The sequence below is a fragment of the Watersipora subatra genome, chromosome 10, assembly GCF_963576615.1.
Source record: "Watersipora subatra chromosome 10, tzWatSuba1.1, whole genome shotgun sequence".
Classification (NCBI taxonomy): Eukaryota; Metazoa; Bryozoa; class Gymnolaemata; order Cheilostomatida; family Watersiporidae; genus Watersipora; species Watersipora subatra.
In genome coordinates, this window is record NC_088717.1 from 23626855 (window position 1) to 23651984 (window position 25130).

The 25130-nt window shown below is 36.5% G+C and overlaps 3 protein-coding genes across 3 annotated transcripts; all 3 read right to left on the minus strand.

Moving 5' to 3' along the window:
* Window positions 1–1066: 1066 nt before the first annotated feature.
* Window positions 1067–6063, minus strand: LOC137406352 (uncharacterized). Its single transcript, XM_068092923.1, has 2 exons — window positions 5933–6063; window positions 1067–2682 (listed from the first exon to the last, which is right to left on the minus strand). The coding sequence occupies exons 1-2, from the start codon at window positions 6024–6026 to the stop codon at window positions 1460–1462; spliced, it is 1317 nt and encodes a 438-aa protein (XP_067949024.1). The 5' UTR covers window positions 6027–6063; the 3' UTR covers window positions 1067–1459.
* Window positions 6064–11495: 5432 nt separating this feature from the next.
* LOC137406426 (uncharacterized) lies at window positions 11496–13091 on the minus strand. The gene has a single exon (XM_068093009.1). The coding sequence runs from the start codon at window positions 13086–13088 to the stop codon at window positions 11889–11891; it is 1200 nt and encodes a 399-aa protein (XP_067949110.1). The 5' UTR covers window positions 13089–13091; the 3' UTR covers window positions 11496–11888.
* A 4746-nt stretch (window positions 13092–17837) lies between these two features.
* LOC137406319 (uncharacterized) lies at window positions 17838–21800 on the minus strand. The gene is made up of 2 exons (XM_068092879.1): window positions 21668–21800; window positions 17838–19328 (listed from the first exon to the last, which is right to left on the minus strand). The coding sequence occupies exons 1-2, from the start codon at window positions 21759–21761 to the stop codon at window positions 18103–18105; spliced, it is 1320 nt and encodes a 439-aa protein (XP_067948980.1). The 5' UTR covers window positions 21762–21800; the 3' UTR covers window positions 17838–18102.
* Window positions 21801–25130: the final 3330 nt, after the last annotated feature.

Sequence of the window (25130 nt, forward strand, 5' to 3'; positions counted from 1 at the left end):
TGCGCTTCACTGATGTATTTCATTTCGATATCTCATTTTCTGTTTGTATCAGTATTGAGAGGTACTAGTATCGAAAGGTACCAGTATCATCATGTTCAAACTTTTGACAAATAGCAGTTATAGTAACTTTTTTGATACACACACACTTGTATGCACTCATTGCTATTATTATTTCAATATATTCATGATTTTTATTTTGTTAGTTTAGATTAATTGTATCAGTATCTACTAACTTTTAACTGGGATCATACACTATTTTTCCATGATGCGCAGTGCTTCGATGCAGCCCCTCTGAAGTTGAGGGGATTGTACATTTACATGCTGCGCAGTGGTTTTCAGCAAATTAGCCAGAGAAGAGAAATTGTATAAATCGAATCGCTGGATGGATACATGGAATCGATCATGGATACCGAACGTCAGAAAAGGTCTTTTTATGCTTTTGTTGTCATTATACTTTTGTTTACAATACACATTCACAATGTTTTACAGACCTTAACACAATTTTTACAAATAATATATTTTTAATAAATAATTATTTACGTAATAAATTATTTAAATGTTATTTTAGAACTTGCCACCTATTTTTCGAAAAGTGTTGGTATCGATAACAAAGTCCAGGAAAGTAATCACTTCATCATCCTCGTAGGAGCAGACCATAATTAAATTTAAGTGAAAAAATATTGGAAGAATAGCAAAAACAAGATAAGCAGGATAACCTTTGTACTAGTTTATGGCGCTCGAAGAATCTGTCTCCACGGCATGAGAGCTATGCGCAGCGACTGCGCAATTGCTGTTTCCTTGCTGCGAATTTGCACTGGCTTTGCACTTATCAGTGCGCAGTGATTTCAGTGCGAAGACGCCGTTTCCATGATTCGGAGATAGCGCAACTCCGAAGTACTGCACATCATGGAAACAGTGATTGTAACAAAGCAAACTTTATCTAGCCATTACTTGCTAATTATTTCACGTTTAAACACCATTACAGTTGTTTTAGTTTTCTATTAATTTATTTGAACTGCACAAACACTTTCCTCATGATATGAAGTTTAAATAATAGTAAATGGGCTCTATGTTGACTAAAAATAAATTTTCCAGATAAAACTTTTTTTATTACTTGGACAATGCTGAGCACTCACCTAGTATATTGCTAATATTAATAGACAGTGACAGGTTATGTTGGTAATAATATTATCTGATGAATACGTGGATGTCTAAAGCAGCATTCTTTAAAGACTTTAAACAGAAAATGACTCAGTAACAGTTATACATTGCCCAAAACATTCAGTTTATAGATACCCCCATAGATTAGTCTGTGTAACTATGACAACAAGACTACCCAACTGGTATTTACCTGCATTACTGCTCATGCGCAAACATACTAAATGGCTATAGATAAATTGATCTGCATTATCTAAGAAACCATCCAAGTTGTCAGACCAATCTCGAATTGGAGCAGCTACTAAAAAGTATTTGGAAAGCTTAATTCAGAATGTAGTTTGGGGAGACCGAAAGCCTTCAAAATCATCTCACAGCCTCTCACTATATTTTTGTCTTTGCTCCACTCTGTACCTTCAGCTCGTTTCCTCGTATCCCAGCTAATATTAGCTATTCCTGCTTGGCTATCATAGTCCAAAGCTTTACTGGCAATATCCAATAAACCAGAATTGATGCCGAGATAGTCAAACACTTTGGCTATCGTGGTGCGTCCGTTTTGTAACAGCGAATCGTACTTAATGGTTTGGATGTTCACACCTGCCTCGACAGCTCGCTTGATCAATGTTGCTTTTGCGGCCCAAAGAAAACAGTACCATTCCAGCGCAGTCTTCGGTTGAACTGAGATTATAACCTTCTTACAAAATTCATGGTCGTACCCGTTTGTCCAGCAATCCAGATTTGACATGTCAAACCAGAACTTGTCATCATACGGGTCATGGTTCAACCAAATTTCACAAAAGTAGCGGTTGTAATCGTCATTGTTAAATGTTCGATAAAAAGAAGTTATTGACGGGAAACTTTCTCGGTAAGCCGCGAGCATCTTGTGGTGTGGAAAGTAGCTGGCTATCGTTTCAATAAGATATTCGTCAGCGATTGTGGCTTTCCAAAATACTGATCCACCTTTTGGCGCTTGCCTAATATACAACTTGATGACGGAGACAGCAAGTCGTGTAAATACTGGTGACTTAGAAAAACTCTCAGCGCTAGAATAGCCATGGTCTCCAAAAGTTAGAGTGTACCTCATGGGAAAGGGTGCAGAGTAAACTGTCCAACCAGGCAAAGAATTAAATACCTGAACCCAAGCAGTAGATCCGCAACGGGTCGTGTGAAACATCCAAACAACATTTCGGTCTCCAACATCAATGGAGTCAACGAGATCATTGAATACTTTGATGGGGACGACTATCAGTCGAATTGCATGATTATTCTGAGCGTGCCCGCTCAGAGGATGTTCTTTAATGTTGAATAAATCACAGTCTAATTCCATAAAAGTAGCACTCTTTGAAGTCACAGAGAATAGATGGACTTTTTTATTCAGGACACAATCTACTGGAGCAAATCTTTCATGAACTGTGAAATAGGTCTTGGGAGTAGCCGGCGCATAAGGATTCTTCCAGATTATCCGAAGTACTTGTGCAGGATTCTCTGTGTCAGAGTTCATGGTTTCAAAGATTCTTTTTGATGTCCCTAAAACAGTTTGGCATGTGTACATCAAATTAAACAAAATACTGTGTCTCCTTATAAAGATATTTGCTCTAGTATGTGAGGGACAAATATATGTAATACATGCACAAATACATGTAATATTACCTGTATTTGTACTGGTTGAAATATCAATAATGCTATATATCCTTTTCAATAGTGACTATGTGAAAATGCTTGTAATCAAATGTTGTATGTTGAACTGACCCTAAGTCACAAAATGATACCAACTTTTCGCAGGTATCTACTAAAAAGACTTGAAGCAGTTAAACATTCTTTTGGATTCTTCATTTATAAAGAAAATACCCGGAGTGGATACCCAGATGAAATACTCAGCAGGGATCTTCGTATTTTTCCTTATAGGATGATGCATGGGTTCTGATTAAGAAATTGGGAAACTCTCATACCCAAAAAAGAATTGCAGTGATTTTTGTACCGTAAAACCTGCATGTGCAACCCAAAATGCAGACTGGGCATGTATTTTGTATCCTAGCTTAAATGTAGCCAGAGATTATTACCATAATTCTAATGGCTATCTACGATTCTTATGAGATTATTACAATATTTAATTATAAGAATAATTATTCGATTTTATAAGATTTAATTATAAGAACTAGAAATTCCCCTGTCATACAGCCCACGACCAAAGTGATATTGGAAAAAAAAGAGTACTGATGGTTGAGAAATGCAATATTAGCAGTCAAATGGCACTGCAGTGCAATAGGATAACTGCAATGATAGCTGTAATGTACTGGGTGTGGGTGTTATTATATACAACAAACAGCAATAATGAAAGGAAAAGATTATATGTTTATATCTCTCTCACGGCAATAGGAGAAATGCAATATTGGCCAATATTAGAAGTAAAATGCACTGATATTATTAGAATAACCAATATTATTAATATAGTAATACAGTAATAATAAAATCCAATGCACAATTTTGTTTACAATTCTAAACGTCGTAGCTAACAATATCAAGAAGTTGTGATAATTATATAGATTTTTAAAAAATCTACTTAAAAAGGTGTTTGGTCATGACAAACAGCAACAATGAAAAGAAAATATTATATGTTTACATCTCTCCCCCTGCAATAGGAGAAGTGCAATATTAGAAGTAAAATGCACTGATATTATTAGAATAACCAATATTATTAATATAGTAATACAGTAAGAATAGAAAACCAATGCACAATTTTGTTTACATTTCAAAACGTCATAGCTAACAATATCAAGAAGTTGTGATATTTATATAGATTTTTAGAAAATCTATTTAACAAAACTATTTAGAAAAAATAATAACAGTAACATACCGCCCATCATCGATGTTGTTAGTGTGACTATAAGACTTCAACAGTCATCCAAACTTATAATTAAATATTGTAATAATCTCATAAGAATCGTTTGAAAAAATATCATTGTCATTTTCTTTACTTTCACTGCTTTGGACAACAGTTAGAATACCAAAGTACTCAAAAGTTTCGAAAATGTCAGTTACTTTGAAATCGGTAAAAAAGAAATGATTTCTGTATATCTACGTTAATTACAGAAACCTTCGGTAATTCGACAATGCTATAGACTGGTGAAATGTGCACGTTATTTTTTCGTGAAATGTGCATGACTTAATGGTTCTATTTTCTGTCGCTCGGTGCTTCGTTTGTCGGTCTTAATTTTGATAAAAGTAAGGCTTCGCCAGTTTTAATAAAGATTTTTGGCCGAATTAATCTGTTTATTTATATGTGTATATGTGTATATGTGTATATGTATATGTGTTTTGTGTCGTTATTATACTTTAATGACTCTACAAAAAAATTGTTAAATTTGTTGATGAGATTTCTTGCAAGGGTTTGCGACGTTGTTGATGAATAATTTTTGTAAGTTGTGTGCACACGCATTCATCATAAAAACTCTCAAACTTCACTCCGCTCGAATGTTCGTGGAACTATAGCCTAACTAATCTCATTGGTGCCATGCAGTATTAATTATTTGACTAGTCAACACATAGACACAGTTAAGACATAGACACAGTCAACACATAGACACAGTCAACATATAGACACAGTCAACACATAGACACAGTCAACACATAGACACTGTCAACACATAGACACAGTCAACACATAGACACAGTCAACGCATAGACACTGTTAACACATAGACACTGTCAACACATAGACACATTCAACAAATAGATAGAGTCAACCCATAGACACAGTCAACCCATAGATACAGTCAACACATAGACACAGTCAACACATAGACACAGTCAACACATAGATAGAGTCAACCCATAGACACAGTCAACACATAGACACAGTCAACACATAGACACTGTTAACACATAGACACTGTCAACACATAGACACATTCAACAAATAGATAGAGTCAACCCATAGACACAGTCAACCCATAGATACAGTCAACACATAGACACAGTCAACACATAGACACAGTCAACACATAGATAGAGTCAACCCATAGACACAGTCAACACATAGACACAGTCAACACATAGAATCAGTCAACACATGGAAACAGTCAACACATAGACACAGTCAACACATAGACACAGTCAACACATAGAATCAGTCAACACATGGAATCAGTCAACGCATAGACACAGTGGACACATAGACGGAGTCAACACACAGACACAGTCAACACATAGACACAGTCAACACATAGACGCAGTCAACACATAGACATAGTCAACGCATAGACACAGTCAACACAGAGACGCAGTCAAAACATAGAGACATTCAACACATAGGCACAATCAACACATAGACACAGTCAACACATAGAAACATTCAACATATAAACACAGTCAACACATAGACACAGTCAACACATAGAAACATTCAACATATAAACACAGTCAACAAATAAATACAATCAACACATAGACATAGTCAACACATAGCCAGAGAATGCAATGGCATCAGTCTTGTTTTGATTAGGATACTAAGATCTAGATTACCTTGCTCCAGTGTGAAAGATAGATATGATAGTACAGTACTAGTACAATACTAAAAGCTGTCCAGATTTGGATTTGACACAAAACTGAGCTCTGTTATTTTCTTGCGGACCCCTACTCATCCTAGGTCTTACATCAACTACAGTATGATACACTGTCCAGCTGGAATGACTAGTAATTAGTCATGCTGTGATAGTCTTGGTAGGAGAACAGAAAAACAGGTACAAGAATCAGTCAGTAGAAAAATGAACCAACTCACCATTCAACCTCCAGATGATTGCAACTACTGCATTCCAGAAGTATAGTAGCGTGTATGTGCTGTAAAGCAGCAACTGGAAAACTCTACTGTGCATACTTGTAGCTGCTGTATCGATGCTTTTGACAGTACAACTACCCACCGGCACTTAGGATTAGAACTGGTGGGGATAACAATTTTAAAGTACCAGAAGAATAGCGGTAATAGTAGAACCAAGTCATCCGTGACAAAGGTCAAAGTTGGGATCATGCTATCCATGCACTAAAGAGAATGAACTCCATACACTGCCTATTCACCATTTAATATAAGCAGCTCAGCCAGCTGATATGCATACAGTCAAACCTTTACCTATGATTATGATTGATTATTATTGATTGTAACTAATTCCAGCAACTATTCAATCCTACTTTTACAACATGTGTCATTTGAAACCTTTCAAGACATTACAGCCGCATAAGAAAAGTTAAAAGGCAGGTAAATATTTAGAAAAAAATTTCCAAAAATGGTAAAAACTTGTAAGTTAAATTGTTTAAAATATAATTCACTTTGCCTCTAATCTTGAGCATCACCGAGCTTATGCTTTCATTCCCTCGTATTTATTGTGAAGTAATAAAATAAATCTATTTTTATTGATATTTACTAAATTGACTTCCGTCATTTAATTAGTTTTTACCTTAATATATTACAATCATTTTAATGCCATCTATAAAATTGGAGGATTCGGTAAATACCATGTCATTTGTTTGTGTCAGATAAAGGGCGACCCCTTAACCTTCTCTCAAGTCAGCTATTGTGTGAGTATATATGGTAGGCTATATATGAAACAGCTCCACAGATGAGCTCGTTGACCATTGTTCTCTTGTCTTGAGTGTAAAGCATTGACCAGTGACTTTCCCTTTCTTATACACATGTTACCAAACTAGTAAATACAACTAATATATACTATACTCTGGTACAAATGAATGGCAGGCTCAAGCTCAGACGCTGTTGCTATAAGTAACAAGTTAGACTATGTAAGATTTGGTAAAGTATGTTTATTATATACAATGTCTTACCTTGGTAGTTTAACTGATGAGTCCTTCACCCAAGCGCTCATTCTATCGTCACTGCATTAACAACAAACTTGCAAAAGATTTTAGTCGATTTTATAAGAAGGTATATATTTCAATCATTTGCGATTGTTTTTGATGTTTGAAGTGATCTGACTGCTGGAGTGTTTGAAGTGATCTGACTGCTGGAGTGTTTGAAGTGATCTGACTGCTGGAGTGTTTGAAGTGATCTGACTGCTGGAGTGTTTGAATATTTAAATTGACAAAACTTAATAGTGTTTAAACGCTCAAAAGAAAAACACGTTTGAATTGATGTCACTAGTATTTACATGTATCATCGTTAATATCGGCTACTGTATTCAAGTTGCAGCATACGCGTCTTTATTTTGTCGGTCTCACTGCAACCATAAATTTCATAACCCCACTTTTACTTGATCTGTGCATTTTAACCACGATCATGTTTTGTAGATTTTAATCTTGAAACATTCTGATAGTCAGATCACCTCAAACATCGAAAACAATTGCAAATGTTAAAACAATATTTATACCTTCTGATAAAATCTACTACAGGTTTGTGCAAGTTCACCTTTAAGTAATATCTCCGTCTGCATTACATCCAGAGTCCTCAACTTCAAGGCAACTATTATTTGTACAGCATGAAAACTAGTTATCCTTGGTATTTCCTGAGAGTACAAGTTTGTATGAACATAGCAGGAGATAAGCTGGAAACAATCATCAATTATCTACCACCACTGTTGTTAGACTCGCTCTCTTTTCTTCTGAGCCATACAAGTACCCTGGCCTGCAGGAACTGAGGCTTCCGTACAATAACTCTTAACGTTATATGTGGTGTTTTCCGCTTTAGGCTCCTTCATTGTTCATTACATGTTTTTATAATTTTCAATTATGTTCATTCATTATAGAGAAGTATTGATTAGAGTGTTCAAAGATTTTGTCGAAGCGGCAGGTATTCCGAAATACTTTGCAAAATTCTTCAATGTATTTTATTACTGGTAGAAACTAAAATTGCACTCCAAAAGCTATCTTCTATTAAGACCAGATTTCTGAGTAGCCTGCACTCATTGCATTGGGAGGATATTTTTATGTGGCCAAACGTGGGTTTTGACTGCTTAGCTACATTTTGCTTGTTCACTGCTGTTTTTCACATTAGAGAATATTTAGCAAACCTCATCATAACCCATCACGAAGTGTGCAATCGTCACTACATCTATTACGGTAATACCTACAATTGATGGAATTCTTATCACCTAGCAACACAATTGAGTTAGAGACTAGCAAACATTTTGATTGGATAAAGACTCCATTGTGCCCAGTGAGTCAGGAAATTGAATAAGAAATCCGTATCAAAGCAACATGATGCTAAAGCGAAAAGAAAACCGCAACATACAAACATTGTGCAGTTTGAAATAACCAAGCCTTAGTAAGCAGCTGTATGTCAGTTTCTAAATTAAATTGAATTTGAACAAGCCAACTCTAAAAGGACCAGTAATTTTTGTATGTTCAAACTAATTTTCTTAGTTTTATCAATGACATAAAATATTTTTAAATTTACAAGGGGCTTTATTCAGCATATTTCTTTATTATAGTGCCATGTTCGGGTTCACAACAACAGAACTCGATCAACAAGCCTCGCCCACATGATGGGCGTAACTAATCCTGCCGGAGGTTTATATCATTGGTTTTATCAAGCTTTTAAATTTATATAAATCTAATTATTCTGTCAATGTATGTTCTACTAGCCTGTCTTGACAAACTGTTGTTTTTGCGAAGTTGTCCTCCGGCGAGCGGAGCGAGCAAAACAACAGCTTGTCACAATACGCACGGCACCTGATGCATCAGCTGCACTGAAAGGGAGTTGTTCTCTTTCGTCTATGTGACTTGGCTGCGTTGTTATGTCGGTCGCTCCATTGGTAACCGGAACGGATTTAGCCCAAAAATTTATGTGGAAAAAAATGAAATAGACATGTTTAACCGGAGACCAGTCTCTGCGGTAAACTTTAGTGGAACTTAAGAACTTAGGCAACAACAGTAACTAAACATGTTGTTATTTGCGCGCTCAATCAGTTTTATTTCTATTTTTGTATCAGTCAGTTTTATTTGTTCTTATGGATTTTATTTTTAATTTATTTTATTCATAGGTTCTACTAAGGGTTACTGCAGAGATAGGTTTCTGGTTAAACATTTTTATCTTTTTTTTTCTAAATAAATTTTTGGGCTAAATCCGTTATGATTACCAATGGAGCGACTGACATGACATCGCAGACCAGCCGCATAGACGGAAGAGAACAACTCCTTTTCAGTGCAGCTGATGCATCAGCTGCAGATGCGTTTGACAACAGGATGTGTTATGATTAATAAAGAACTACAACGTTCATCAGACCATCTGTTGAGCTTTGCTGGAGACTTACAGAGCTTCCAGTACACTCATGCAGTCTCACGCACTCGTCATGCACCTGTTTATTCGCACTTCCCCTACTTTCCTGATCTCAACACCATAATAATGACTTATTTTTCAAGCCAGCAACTATATAAATAAATCTTCTCCAATTTTATACAAGCGCTAGCGAAATGCATGGCGTTGCACGGGTATTAAAAATCGGCTTATAAAACAGTGGCAGATAATGCAGTTGCCTGCTACTTGCCATTAGCCTGGCACATTGGCAATGGCTAATTTGAGCAAGCTAGTATCCGTATTGCTGAACTTACTAATAAGAGCCGTGGGAGCAAATAAAAATGATGTTGTGGCGTAGTGCATAGCGATTTTTGTATTTTCACCCACATATCGACATATATTACCCCATGAATCCATCAATATCAAGTAGTTCAATGGTTTAGTATATTGTCTGGGTAGTGGGAGGTTCCGAGATCAAATCTTGTGCAATATGAGACCTTCATTCCAAGATTTTAATAGCAATAGCTGGACCAACAGAATCACACACAAACTTTGAGATTTACATGTATATACTGTATATAGATAAACAGAAATCTAACAAAAAACTTTTGCCATTATGTCATTTGAAAACTATTAATACTTTTTGCACCAGTAATGTATTATCATATTATGGGACTAATATCTTTTCACAAAATATTAAAATTATCATTTTGCAGGGATTGATTTTTGCTAAGGCAAATCTTGTGTCAACCACACCAAATCCAAAAGTCAGCTGTGTAATTGGAAAAACTTGAAAAACTTTGGAAAAACTTTGGAACTTTTGGAAATAAGAGCACTTTTGGATTTAATATCAATACTACAAGTATTGTCCTCGAAAGAAATGCATTGACCCTGCACACGCAACACCACCCCCCCCCCCCCTAATTGTGGTACAACAGTTGTATTGTATGGGAGCTTGTGCTATTCAAACATACGCCGTGTAGACATTATTTTAGAGCTTGTGGATTTTCCAAGCACTGATATAATTTCAACACTGACAATTCATAATTATGTCAAATTCAAAGTATTTGATAGTAATTAGCTACTCAAATCTATATTTTAACTCTTTTGTGGCGGAGAAAAACTAATACTTTCAAGAGAATATTTGTTCTAGGATAAAATGTTGCTGACTTTATGAATATTTCCATGTAAGCTAAAACTGCATGATGAAATCGCAATTATAAACATATACCTGGCACAGGAAGGGAGAAATCTGATGGCATTTCAATCTTATGTTTGGCTTCTACTCTACATTCAATGCACTGAGTTTTCAGATATGGAAGTACTTGGTAGGATTCTTTGATTCATGTAAACATACAAGACTACAAACATATCTTCTTAAAAGGAAGTTGTTTCTATGAAGTTGATCATTCAATAAATGAAACTTACCCGGCTAATTTGAATAATGGACACGAAATTCTTGTAAAATTCTAACTGCTGAGAGCAATATTCCTTTTGCATCAAAGACTGCATTATAATGTTTATTATGTCATTCTTATCGACTTAGGATAATGTAACAAATAAAATAACCTTAATTTGACTAATGGACAAACAGACGAGCAAACTATATAATCATGTATGTATGTATGTATGTATGTATGTATGTATGTATGTATGTATGTATGTATGTATGTATGTATGTATGTATGTATGTATGTATGTATGTATGTATGTATGTATGTATGTATGTATGTATGTATAATGACTTCATGCTTGAATTTAGGCTCAAATTAATTAAGGATTCTTTCTATTGGTCACCCATTTGTGTGATTAAATGATATAATCTACCGTTATACATAAAACTAGGTTTTTATCTTAAACAAATTGTGTCTTTTTGTCGTTCGTAGGTCCAATTAATGGCAACTGTTTAAAATATGCACCCATGCAGTTTAAAGCGCCGGTGAGAGATCATGATGTGTCATGATGGTATGAAAAATTATTTAATGCACAATAATTCAGAAACAAAACTAAAGTAAAGATTGAAATATTAACTCAAGTTACTAGCTTAAGTTACTCGAATTCATTGGGTAAAGAAACTTAGCCAATGGCAACTATATTATCTGCCTCTGTTTATAAGCTATTTTAAATATTGAGCAAATGTGTACCAGAAGAAGTAAAGAATGCGTTTTAACAATCTGTTTTAGCTATCCGTTGAGCTTTCAAATATTAGTTATATTAGTGACAGTATTTCTTTATATGATGAGTATGTGGACATCTAAAACAGCATTCTTCAAAGGCTAAACAGAAAATGATTCAGTAACAATACACTGCCTAGAACATTCAGTTTATAGGTAGCCCTATAGAGTCATCTGTGTAACTCTGACAGCAAGCCTACTTGTCTATTATTTACCTGCATTACTGCTCATGCGCAAACATACCAAGTGGCTATAGATATAATGTTCTGCATTATTTAAGAAACCATCCAAGTTGTCAGACCAATCTCGAATTGGACCAGCTACTAAAAAGTATTTGGAAAGCTTAATTCAGAATGTAGTTTGGGGAGACCAAAAGCCTTCAAGATCATCTCACATCGTCTCACTAAATTTTTGTCTTCGTTCCACTCCGTACCTCCAGCTTGTTTTTTCGTATCCCAGCTAACATTAGCAATTCCTGCCTGACTGTCATAGTCCAATACTCTACTGGCAATATCCAATAAACCAGAATTAATGCCGAGATAGTCAAACACGTTAGCTAGCGTGGCGCGTCTGTTTTCTAACAGTGAATCGTACTTGATAGTTTGGATGTTCACACCTGCCTCGACAGCTCGCTTGAGCAATGATGCTTTTGCTGCCCACAAAAAACAGTACCATTCCACCGCAGTCTTTGGTTGAACTAAGGTTATAACCTTTCTGCAGAATTCATGATCGTATCCGTTCGTCCAGCCTTCGAGATTCGACATATTAAACCAAAACTCATCATCATATGGGTCGTGATTCAACCAAATTTCACAAAAGTAGCGGAAGGAACCATAATTGTTGAATGTCCGATAAAAAGAAGTTATTGACGGAAAACTTTCTCGATAAGCTGCGAGCATCTTGTGGTGTGGAAAGCAGTTGGCTATCGTTTCTATAAGATATTCTTCGTAAACCGTTGCTTTCCAAAATACTGATCCACCTTTCGGCGCTTGCCTTATATATAATTTAATGACAGATACTGCAAGTCGTGTAAATACCGGTGACTTAGAAAAACTTTCAGCACTAGAATAGCCATGGTCTCCAAAAGGAATACTGTACATCATGGGCAGAGGTTCAGAGTAAACTGTCCAACCAGGCAAAGAATTAAATACCTGAACCCATGCAGTTGATCCGCAACGGGTTGTGTGAAACATCCAAACAACGTTTCGGTCTCCAACATCGATGGAGTCAACGAGGTCACTGAATGCTTTGATAGGGAGGATTATCAGTCGAATTGCATGGGTGGTTTGGGTGAGAAAGCTCAAAGGGTGCTCTTTAACGTTGAATAAATCACAGTCTAACTCCATAAAAGTAGCACTCTTTGAAGTCACAGAGAATAGATGGGTTCTCTTATTTAAGACAATATCTACTGGAGCAAATCTTTCATGAACTGTGAAATAGGTCTTCGGAGTAGCAGCAAACGTGTAGGGATTTTTCCAGACTATTCGAAGTATTTGCGCAGGGTGCTCCGTGTGGCAATTCATAGTTTCAAAGATTCTTTTTGATGTCCCTGAAACAGTTTGGCATGTGTAGACCAAATTAAATGAAATACAGAGGCTTATAAAATTACTTGCTCTAGCATATGAGTGTATTAACTGTATTTGTGTTGGTTGAAATCTCACTAATGCTATATCATCATGGTCACGGCAGCATTCTGATATGAAGGATTCCTGTTGCTGGTTTAACGCTGACCTTTTCAGTAGTGACTATGTGAAAATGCTTGTTTAATCAAGTTCTCTCTGTTGAACTGGCCATAAGTCACAAAATGTTACCAAATTTTTGCAGGTATGTTTTAAAGAGACTTGAAGCAGGTAAACATTCTGTTGGATCTTCTATGAAGAGGGTGCCCAGAGTGGATACCCAGAAGGGATATTCAGAAGGAATACTCAGAGGAATACCTAGAGAAGAATACCTATATAAAAGCTGTTCAGATTTTGGTTTGGCACAAAACCGAGCTCTGTTAGTTTCCTTCAGACCACTACTCATCCTTTGTCTTACATCAACTACAGTATGATGCACTGTCCAGTTGGAATGACTAGTAATTAGTCATATTGTGATAGTCTTGGTTGGAAAACAAACAAATTCGTACCAGAGTCAGCTAGTAGGAAAATGAACCAACTCACCATTCAACCTCCAGATGATTGCAACTACTGCATTCCAGAAGTATAGTAGCGTGTGTGTGCTGTAAAGCAGCAACTGGAAAACTCTACTGCGCATACTGGTAGCGGCTGTATCAATGCTTTTGACAGTGCAACTATCCACTGGCACTTAGATTATAACTGCTGGGGATAACAGCTTTAAAGATATAGAAAAGTACGGGGTATAGAAGAACCAGGTCATCCGTGACAAAGGTCAAAGTTGGGATCATGCTATCTATGCAGCACTAAAGAAAATGAACTCCATACACTGCCTATTCACCTTTTAAAATAAACAGCTCAGCCAGCTGATATGCATACAGTCAAACCTCTACCTATGATTATGATTGATTATTATTGATTGTAACTAATTCCAGCAACTATTCAATCCTACTTTTCCAACATGTGATATTTGAAACCTTTCAAGACATTACAGCCGCATAAGAAAAGTTAAAAGGCAGGTAAATATTTAGGAAAAAAACATGAAAAAATACAAAAACGATAAAAACATGTATGTTAAATTGTTTTAAATTTGACTCACTTTGCCTTTAATCTTGAGCATCAACTAGCTTATGCTTTCATTCGCTAATATTTATTGTGAAGTAATAAAATAAATCTATTTTTGTTGATATTTACTAAATTGACTTTCCACATTTAATTTACCTTTTAGCTTTATATAATGCAATTCTTTTAATACCATCCATGAGAATTCATGAAGAAATTAATAAAAGTTTTCAAGGTGTGGAACAAATGGAGTGTATTTTAATAAGGATATTTGCTCTAACACACAGTAGTTTCAACATTGTATGGTGATCTCCTACCACTTAACTTTATATACCCTAGGACACTTATGTATTTGCCTCATCTAACTTTTGCATTTTCGCGGAGTCATCCTCTCGCGAACTAAACTATCATAACGAACGAGCGAAAACGCGAAATTAAATAGCTTTGTTCATTGATAGTCCAAGAAACAAATGGCAGCAAGCGATCAAATTGCATTATCAATCTCGGCCACACAATTCTACCTGCGGTTCACAATTACAAACTAGTCCCAAATTGAAAATATTTTTCTTACTGGTGAACTGAACCTGAGGAATCTAATTATGTTTGTTCCACTGCATTTATTTTCACATCACTATATTTTCGCACTCACCAGAGCTGCGAAATTAAGTTGCATCGAAATTTTACTCTGTATGCTTCTCACGAAACTAAATACTAGCAAAATATAAGTGTCCTAGGATATACAAGTTTGACAGTAGGCCTATATGATTAAAAAAAATACTAGAAACTTGACAAGGTCACAAAACCTTTTGTTTGGTCTATCCAATGATATACAGCCCCCATGGGCTGTATATCAGCCTTTGGGCTGTATATCATTGGTCTATCCTGTTTTATATATTAACACTAATGACACGCACCATCCACTATAAAAAAGGGTGTTTTGCCCAACACACATTTTAACATATTTGACAGCTGCTTCAGTGGTGTCTCTAAGTGGCTGATATAAGCTAGTATGTTATAGCAAATTGTGAGTCATTTGAGGGTCAATCTCAATGACAAACACCACCACTATCTGAGTATGTCTTACTATATATACTTGCATGTAAGCCAACCAGTAGAAACGTGACAAAAAATGAAGGATTTGTTACAAACTCAACCTAATGCAATGGTGTAAAGTTTAGCCTATAACAACAGAATATCAATAATTATCCAAGACACCGATAAGATAACGGTTCTTTATCAAGATTATCCTTTATCTTTATCACATGACCTGTATGGATGCTGCCATTTTATGAGGTGATAGTTATATATGGAAGGGTTCAACATGTACAGCTCTAGGGTACATATAGGGAATATGAAAGGGTCCTACATGTGCAGCTCTAGGGTACATATAGGGAATATGAAAGGGTCCTACATGTGCAGCTCTAGGGTACACATAGGGAATATGTAAGGGCTCTACATGTACAGCTCTAAGGTACACATAGGGAATATGTAAGAGCTCTACATGTGCAGCTCTAGGGTACACATAGGGAATATGTAAGAGCTCTACATGTGCAGCTCTAGGGTACACATAGGGAATATGAAAGGGTCCTACATGTGCAGCTCTAGGGTACAAATAGGGAATATGAAAGGGTCCTACATGTGCAGCTCTAGGGTACATATAGGGAATATGAAAGGGTCCTTCATGTGCAGCTCTAGGGTACACATAGGGAATATGAAAGGTTTAACTCAATGGTTTAGTATATTGTCTGAGAAATGGGAGGTTGCGAGATCACATCTTGCGTGATACGGAATCTTTATTCCAAGATTTTAATTGTACTGGACACACAGAATCAAACATAAACTTTGAGATTTGTATATATAAATAAACAAGAATCCAACAAAAAACTTTTGTCATTTTAAAACTATTAATACTTTCTGCACCAGTAATGTGTTATCATGTAATGAGATTAATAGCTTTTTACAAAATATTAAAATTATCATTTTGTAGTGAGGGGTTTTTGCTAAGACAGATTTTGTGTCAGCCACACCAAATCAAAAAGTCAACTGTGTAATTGGAAAATTTTTTGAAAATAAGAGCACTTTTGGATGTAATATTCATACCTCAGGTATTGTCTTCGAAAAAAATGCATTGACCCTGCATGCGCCCCACCCGCCTACTTGTGGTACAACAGTTGTATTGTGTGGGAGCTTGTGCTATTTAAACATACGCCGTGTACACATTATTTTAGAGCTTGTGGATTTTCCAAGTGCTGATATAATTGCGACGTTGGCAACACGTAATTATTTCAAATGCAAAATTATTTGATAGTAATTGGTTATTCAAATCTATATTCTAATTCTTTTGCGGTGGGGAAAAACTAATATTTTCACGAACTTATTTGTTCTAGTATAAAATGTTGCAGAGTTTATGAATGTTTCCATGTAAACTGAAACTGCATAAAATGAAATCGCGAATCTATATATTTACTTGGCGCAGGAAAAGAGAAATCTGATGGCATTTTGCTCTTATGTTTGTAAGTATTGTCACTAATCCCTTGATTTAATAACAGTTTAGCTTCTACTCAACATTCAATTCACTGAGTTTTCAGATTTGGAAGATCAGTACTTGGTAGGATTCTTTGATTCATGTAAACTTACAAGACTACAAACATTTCCTCTTCAAAGGAAGTTGTTCCTATGAAGCTGATTATTCAATGAATGGAACATACACGACTAATTTGAATAATGGACATAAAACTCTTGTAAAATTTAAACTGCTGTGAGGAATATTCCTTTTGCATCAAAAACTACATTATAATGTTTATTATGTCATTCCTATCGACTTAGGATAATGCAACAAATAAAATAACCTTAATTTGACTAATGGACAAACAGACAAGCAAGTTAGGTAATCCTGTATGCGACCACTAAGCATTACTCATTTATCAGAGTGACCTTGACATTGTATAGTTCTGAATATGACAAATCAGATGTAATCAATATCTGATGCATCCTGGGATAGCTGAAAGGAGTAACACAAGAATTTCACCAACTTTGCACACTAATGACTTCACGCTTGATCTTAGGCTCAAATAAATTATCGATTCGTTTCTATTGGTCACCCATTTGCGTGATTAAACAGTATAATATATTGTTATACATAAAACTGAGTTTGTGTCTTGAACAAATTGTGTCTTTTTGTCGTTCGTATGTCCAATTTATTGGGGACTTTTTAAAATATGCACCCATGCAGTTTAGTGCACCGATGAGAGATCATGATGTGTCATGATTGTATGCACAATTATTTAATGCGCAATAATTCAGAAACAACTAAAGTAAAGATTTAAACAATAGCTCAAGTTACTAGCTTAAGTTTTTCAGAAACATTGGGAAAGAAACTTAGCCAATGGCAAAAACACTACCTGCCACTGTTTATAGGCTATGCTAAATATTGAGCAAATGTGTAGCAGAAGAAGCAAAGGATGTTTTCAACAATATGATTTGGCTTGATCTCTCAAATATTTGAATTATGCATTGGCTAGACACACAGAAATAAACAAGTGACAAGTTATACATTAGTGATAATATTTGTTTATATAATGAATATGTGGATATCACAAGCAGCATTCTTCAAAGGCTTTAAACGAAAAGAAATCAAAAAGAATCAAAAATGATTCAGTAACAATACGCTGCCCAGAAAGTTCAGTTTATAGATAGCCCTATAAAGTCACATATGTAACTATGACAACAAGACTACCCATCTGTTATTCACCTGCATTACTGCGCATGCGCAAACATACCAAATGGCTATTAGATAAATTGTTTTGCATTATCTAAGAAACTATCTAAATTGTCAACCAATTTTGAAGTGGAGCTGCTACTAAAAGCTGTTTGGATAGCTTAACTCAGAATGCAGCTTGGGGAGACCAAAAGCGTTCAAGATCATCTCACAGCGTTTCACTACATTTTTGTCTTTGCTCCACTCTGTGCCTCCACCTTGTTGTCTCGTATCCCAGCTAGCATTAGCAATTCCTGCTTGGCTATCAAAGTCCAAAGCTCTACTGGCAATATCCAATAAACCAGAATTGATGCCGAGATAGTCAAACACTTTGGCTAGCGTGGCACGTCTGTTTTGTAACAGCGAATCATACTTAATGGCTTGAATTTTCACACCTGCCCCGAAGGCTCGCTTGAGCAATGATGCTTTTGCTGCCCACAGAAAGCAGTACCATTCCACCGCAGTCTTCGGTTGAACTGCAATTATAACCTTCTTACAGAATTCATGATCGTATCCGTTTGTCCAACCATTGACATTTGACATTTCAAACCAAAACTCATCATCATACGGGTCATGGTTCAACCAAATTTCACAAAGGTAGCGAATGTAACCGTCATTGTTGAATGTCCGATAAAAAGAAGTTATTGACGGAAAACTTTCTCGATAAGCCGCGAGCATCTTGTGATGTGGAAAGCAGTTGGTTATCGTTTCTATAAGATATTCTTCAAACATCGCTGCTTTCCAAAACACTGATCCGCCTTTCGGCGCTTGCCTAATATACAATTTAATGATAGAGACAGCAAATCGTGTGAATATAGGTGACTTGGAAAAACTCTCAGCACTAGAATAGCCATGGTCTCCAAAAAGAATGCTGTATATCATTGGCAGGGGTTCTGAGTAAACTGTCCAGCCAGGCAAAGAATTAAATACTTGAACCCAAGCAGTAGATCCGCAACGGGTCGTGTTAAACATCCAAACAACGTTTCGGTCTCCAACATCAATAGAGTCAACTAGGTCATTGAATGCTTTGATAGGCAGGATTATCAGTCGAATTGCATGGGTGGTTTGGGTGAGAAAGCTCAGAGGATGCTCTTTAACGTTGAATAAATCACAGTCTAATTCCATAAAAGTAGCACTCTTTGAAGTCAAAGAGAATAGATGGATTCTCTTATTTAGGACAATATCTACTGGAGCAAATCTTTCATGAACTGTGAAATAGGTCTTCGGAGTAGCAGCAAACGCGTAGGGATTTTTCCACACTATTCGAAGAACTTGCGCAGGATTCTCCGCGTCGCAATTCATAGTCTCAAAGACTCTTTTTGATGTCCCTGAAACAGTTTTAGATTTGTAGACCAAACTGAATGAACTATAGTCTTTTTATGAAAATATATGCTCTAGCATATGAGTGTATTAACTGTATTTATGCTGGTTGAACTATAACTAATGCTATATCCTGATTAGGTCAACATTTTGATATAGAAGAACTCTTGTTATGAGTTTAACCTTGACCCTTTTCATTAGTGACTATGTGGAAATGCTTGTTTAAATGCTGTATGTTGAACTGGCCATAAGTCGCAAAATGATACCAATTTTTCGCAGGTATCTACTAAAAAGACTTGAAGCAGGTAAACATTTTGTTGGATTCTCTACATGAAGAGGATGCCCAGAGTGGATACCCAGAGGGGATATGCAGAAGGAATACCCAAAGGGGAATACCCAGAGAGAATACCTAAAGGGATACCCAGTGGGGATACCCAGAGAGAACATCCAGAGGGGATACTCAGAAGAGTACCCAGAAGGGATAGCCGGAAAAGATACCAAGAAGAAATATCCAAAGCGAATATTCAGTGGGGATTCATATGTTCTTCTTTATGGGACACAAAGATGTCACCTGGGTTCATATGATGAATGTGTAAAACTTTGATACCCAAAAAATAATTGCAGCGATTTTTTCACTACATATCTGTGCTACCCAATATGTAGACTGGGTATTCATATGTCTCTATAAACACTAACTAAAATGCAGCCAGAGAGCATCATACTAATTGTAATGACTATATAACATACATGTCTACTATTTCCCAAATTAAAGGTGTGTAACATGACAACCTCAAATGTTTATTATAAATACTTAAGGTACTTATACATATCTATAAACTATAGCCTAACTAATCTCATTGGTGCCATGCAGTATTAACTATTTGACTAGTTAACATACAGACACAGTCAACACATAGACACAGTCAACACATAGACATAGTCAACACATAGACACAGTCAACATATAGACACAGTCAACACATAAACACACTCGGCAATTAAACAAAGTCAGCACATAGATCAAGTCAACACATAGATACAGTCAACACATAGATACAGTCAACACATAGACACAGTCAACACATAGATACAGTCAACACATAGACACAGTCAACACATAGATACAGTCAACACATAGACACAGTCAACACATAGATACACTCAACACATAGACACAGTCAACACATAGACACAGTCAACACATAGACACAGTCAACACATAGACATAGTCAACATATAGACACAGTCAACACATAGACACAGTCAACATGTGAAGTTCTTAAAACTTCACTTATAAAAAGCGGCAACAACTGTGCTGATTAGAAGAGAATAAGGCTTCTACTGGTGATGCTTTAGTTGTGTAACTTTATTACTATATGTATCTAACATCAGCATCTGCCGTGAAGTCTGTAATAGATGATACTACGATAAAACTACAAGCTAACCTTGATAGAATTAAATGCAATTACATGATATAATGAGCACAATAATAAAACATATGAATAAATGTATGATTTAAGCCAAATAATAACAATAATACTCAAGAAAGTATAGAAATATGCATATGCGGTTGACTGACCTTTTGCCTCCAATGTCAGGCACATTGTTGAATATAAGCTGAATATAGAGTAATGAAATATGATTGAAACAAAATATTGATATGTTGATTGCATGAAGGCAAACAGTAAACTAACTAAGAAAGAACAAAAACTGCTGATCTGGTTGTACGGTGTTGTGACATGGTGTTTTCTCTAAATCTTATTGGTGTGTGTTACATCCAGCCATATTTCTAGACTAATTGAGACCGGACACGCCACGCCACAAAGGTCAGGGGTTGGCTTGACCACCCACTGGCAGCAATAAAAAATGAGGACAAAGGCATGACGTCTGTGGAGCCATCTCAGGTCAAATATTTCCTTCACACAACACATAGACACAGTCAACATATAGACACAGTCAACACATAAACACACTCAGCAATTAAACAAAGTCAGCACATAGATCAAGTCAACACATAGATCCAGTCAACACATAGACACAGTCAACACATAGACACAGTCAACACATAAACACAGTCAACACATAGACACAGTCAACACAAAGACACAGTTAACACATAGACACATTCTAAATAGCAGTGTAGGGAAGACCATTTTGATTTGACACAAAACTGAGCTCTGTTATTGACACAAAACTGAGCCCCTACTCATCCTAGGTCTTACATCAACTACAGTAAGATGCTCTGTCCAGTTGGAATGACTAGTAATAAGTCATGCTGTGATAGTCTTGGTTGGAGAACAAACAAATATGTACCAGAATCAGTTAGTAGAAAAATGAACCAACTCACCATTCAACCTCCAGATGATTGCAACTACTGCATTCCAGAAGTATAGTAGCATGTGTGTGCTGTAAAGCAGCAACTGGAAAACTCTACTGTGCATACTTGTAGCGGCTGTATCAATACTGTTGACAGTACAACTATCCACTGGCACTTACGATTATAACTGCTGGGAATAACAATTTTTAAGTACCAGAAGAATACCAGTAATAGGAGAACCAGGTCATCCGTGACAAAGGTCAAATTTGGGGTCACGCTACTCATGCGGCACTAGAGATAAATGGACTCCATATTCTGTTCATTAATCCCTTTAAAATAAACATCTCAGTCAGGTGTTATACTACTCTACCTATGATTATGATTGATTATTATTATTGATTGCAACTAATACCAGCAAAAATTAAAATCTGACACAAAACTGTTGCCATTACGTCATTTTAAAATTATTAACACTTTCCATACTACTAGGGTGTTTGTAACACATTGTTTCAGATTTGCTACAAACAGTGTTATTGTCTGTCATTAAGCTAACAAGCTTAGCTTTTCATTACAAGCATTGATATTATCTATGACTTTGGCTTATATAAACACTTTAGCTTCTAATACTGGTCATTAGTTTGTTAGCGAAACCACCTCAAGGGACTACTTGAGAGTGTGCAAGTTTTTTCTATATCTCATCATAAGGAAAATCTGATTTTACAGTAAGTTTTTGCTTTTACTGCATGTGTTTTGGAGCATGTTCATCATGTAATTTTGCACTTTTATCAATGTCTTTTTACACATGTATTAAGACGGACTTGAATGTTATATTCCGGGAAACAATCTTTACTGGCCAATTAATTCACACGCAACAACTAGTCTTTATTATATCTTTAACTGGGACACAAGACAGTCTTGCTAGTGTTTTTGCAGATATATCCTAACTATTGTATGTGTTATAACCATATGTTCAATTCAATGAATGCATTGCCTGTTTTTTACTAATCTCCCTGTATGTTTTGTTAATATTTGTGCACAATCTTTTTGTATTTACATGCATACTTTGCTGTATACAGGGCGCAATAAAATGAATTCAATGAATAAACCAAATCAACTGACAAAAGATCTATCCCTTTATATATATATACTAGCTGTGCCACCCGGCGTTACCCGTGTAATAGAAGAGTCTCTGCACAGAAAATTGATTTGTATTTAACATATAACAACATTTGGCATTATAACTTTCAAACTACATATCATGAGAGAAGTGTGTCGTGTAGTTGAAATAAATTAAGAGAGAAATAAAAACAACTGTAAAGGTTTTAAAACTTTGTCAAACAACTGTAATTTTCAAGCTAGTGGCCTGGCATATTGCCAATGGAAACTCCACTAAGCTAGTTAATAAGGTTAGGCTTCCAATGACAGTAAGCCATCACTTACCATTCTGCATTGTTGTCGGCATTGATGTCCAGCTCAGCTGTTCTAATAATAGCTATAACCGGATTTCCGACATACAGATATACGGACTTTGAGAAATATATATATAAGATAAAGATATAAGATATGTATATATATATATATATATGTATGTATATATATATTTATAAACGTATAGGACAGATGGTGTAGTTGGTAAGGTATCTGGACAGTGATCATTAGGTCCTCGGTTCAAATTGGAGCAACCGTATGCTTCTTGCGGTCCTTAGATAAGACCATAGATATATATATAGATATATAGATATATATAGGTATATATATATCTATGGACAAGACCCTTGCTTATAAAACCTCTATAACCTTCATGATGAGTGCAATAATCAGAACCATGCCGGCTCGGAGGTCCCTCAGTCAAACGACGTCCGTGCTGCCTGCAGCTGAACCAGGACAAAGCAATGAAAAATGGGCTACTGGTTCAAAATGGATAAAATGCAATCAGACTGATAACACGGCTCCCGTGCGGTGCTACTTTATGAGTGAGCCACAAAAGTGGTGTGCCAATTGTTGAAAGATGCGTCAACTGTAGATACACATGCGCCCTGAATTGCCACTAACCGCTAAACAACTTGTAGCTCAAATGAGTAACATAATCAAGCGGCACCTCATATAGGAACTTGAGGTAGATCAAATTAAGCAGCAGTTCACCCAAGTAACCTCGAGACCAACGAGGAATGCATATCAACACACACAGTCACACATACACAATCTTGTGTTGACTCAGCTTGAAAAAAACATGCACTTTGACTTTGAGCCAAGGATGAAAGATGCCAGATTATGAAAGCATAAAAGCAGGGTAACACTATGGAGAGTTAGCAAGGCTATACCTAAAAAGCTGTTAAAAAACATTAACTTGGCACTGGAGTCGATCTCAACATGATCGATCAGTGAGACTAATGCCCTAATCTGCAGCACGGCAACCTTAGAGGAGATGAGTATTAAGCCACTGTCAACAAGGCTTCAAGCCTTTCCGATGCTTAGTCTTGGCAGATTAGGCTACAAAATAAGATCAAGGACTTGCGCAGCAGAGCTAGTTGACTCAGTGCAAGATCTAAACACAGTTTGGAGCATTAAAAAAGACAGGCCACAATGGAAGCTCTAAAATCTGCCAAACAGCAGCTAGTAGCACTCTCAGCACACTGAAGCAGTACACCAAAGAGTGGGATAGCAAAAGAATGAACAAACTGTTCACCAATAATCCATCTAGAGTGTATTCCCAGTCCAAAGGTGAGCTATGGAGGCCAATGCCAGATCCTCCCAAATCCAGCTCCTTAAAGTTCTTGAAAAACATCTGGGAAAAAGAGGCTACTAATAACACCACTGCAAAATGGCTGAAGACACTGAAAGAGAGCCACCAAAACACTGTGGCTCAGCAAGGACTCACCATCAGCGAAGTGGACATCAAGTGCAGCATATGAAGAAATAGGCAGCACCTGGCCGTGACATGGTTTAACCCTTCTTGTTGAAAAAATTGACATCACTTCACACTAGATGGCAAAGCAGATGGAATGCCTAATAGAAGAATGTCACCATCCAAAATGGCTGACCAAAGGATGAACTGTGCTTCTGGTAAAAGACCCGAAGCAGGGGTCAATTCCCAAGAGCTAACGACCAATGACATGCTTGCCCACTACCCGGAAACTGCTCTGAGGAATAGTTGCAGACAAACTGGAAGAGCGCATGAGTCACTATATGACCAATGCTCAGAAAGTAATTGGACGCAACACCCGAGGAGCCAAATTCCAGTTACTGGTGGATCGAACAGTCTGTCAAGACAGCAAGAGAAGGCATACTAATCTTGCCATGGCTTGGATTGACTACAAAAAGGCCTATGACTTAATTCCCCATAGTTGGATGCTTGAGTGTCTCAGTATGTACAATGTTCACCCTGCTCTTGTGGCATTCATCAAGATGTCAATGACTAAATGGAAGACGAAACTAAAGGCTAATGGCAAAAAGCTGGCGAGTGTCAAAATTAAGCGAGGCATCTATCAAAATG

Coding starts and splice junctions, on each gene's coding strand:
- LOC137406426 (XM_068093009.1), bottom strand. CDS start 13,088: ATGAATTGCCACACGGAGCACCCTGCGCAAATACTTCGAATAGTCTGG.
- LOC137406319 (XM_068092879.1), bottom strand. CDS start 21,761: ATGCACAGTAGAGTTTTCCAGTTGCTGCTTTACAGCACACACATGCTA. Junction 19,329..21,667: donor AATCATCTGGAGGTTGAATG/GTGAGTTGGTTC, acceptor AAACTGTTTCAG/GGACATCAAAAAGAGTCTTT.
- LOC137406352 (XM_068092923.1), bottom strand. CDS start 6,026: ATGCACAGTAGAGTTTTCCAGTTGCTGCTTTACAGCACATACACGCTA. Junction 2,683..5,932: donor AATCATCTGGAGGTTGAATG/GTGAGTTGGTTC, acceptor AAACTGTTTTAG/GGACATCAAAAAGAATCTTT.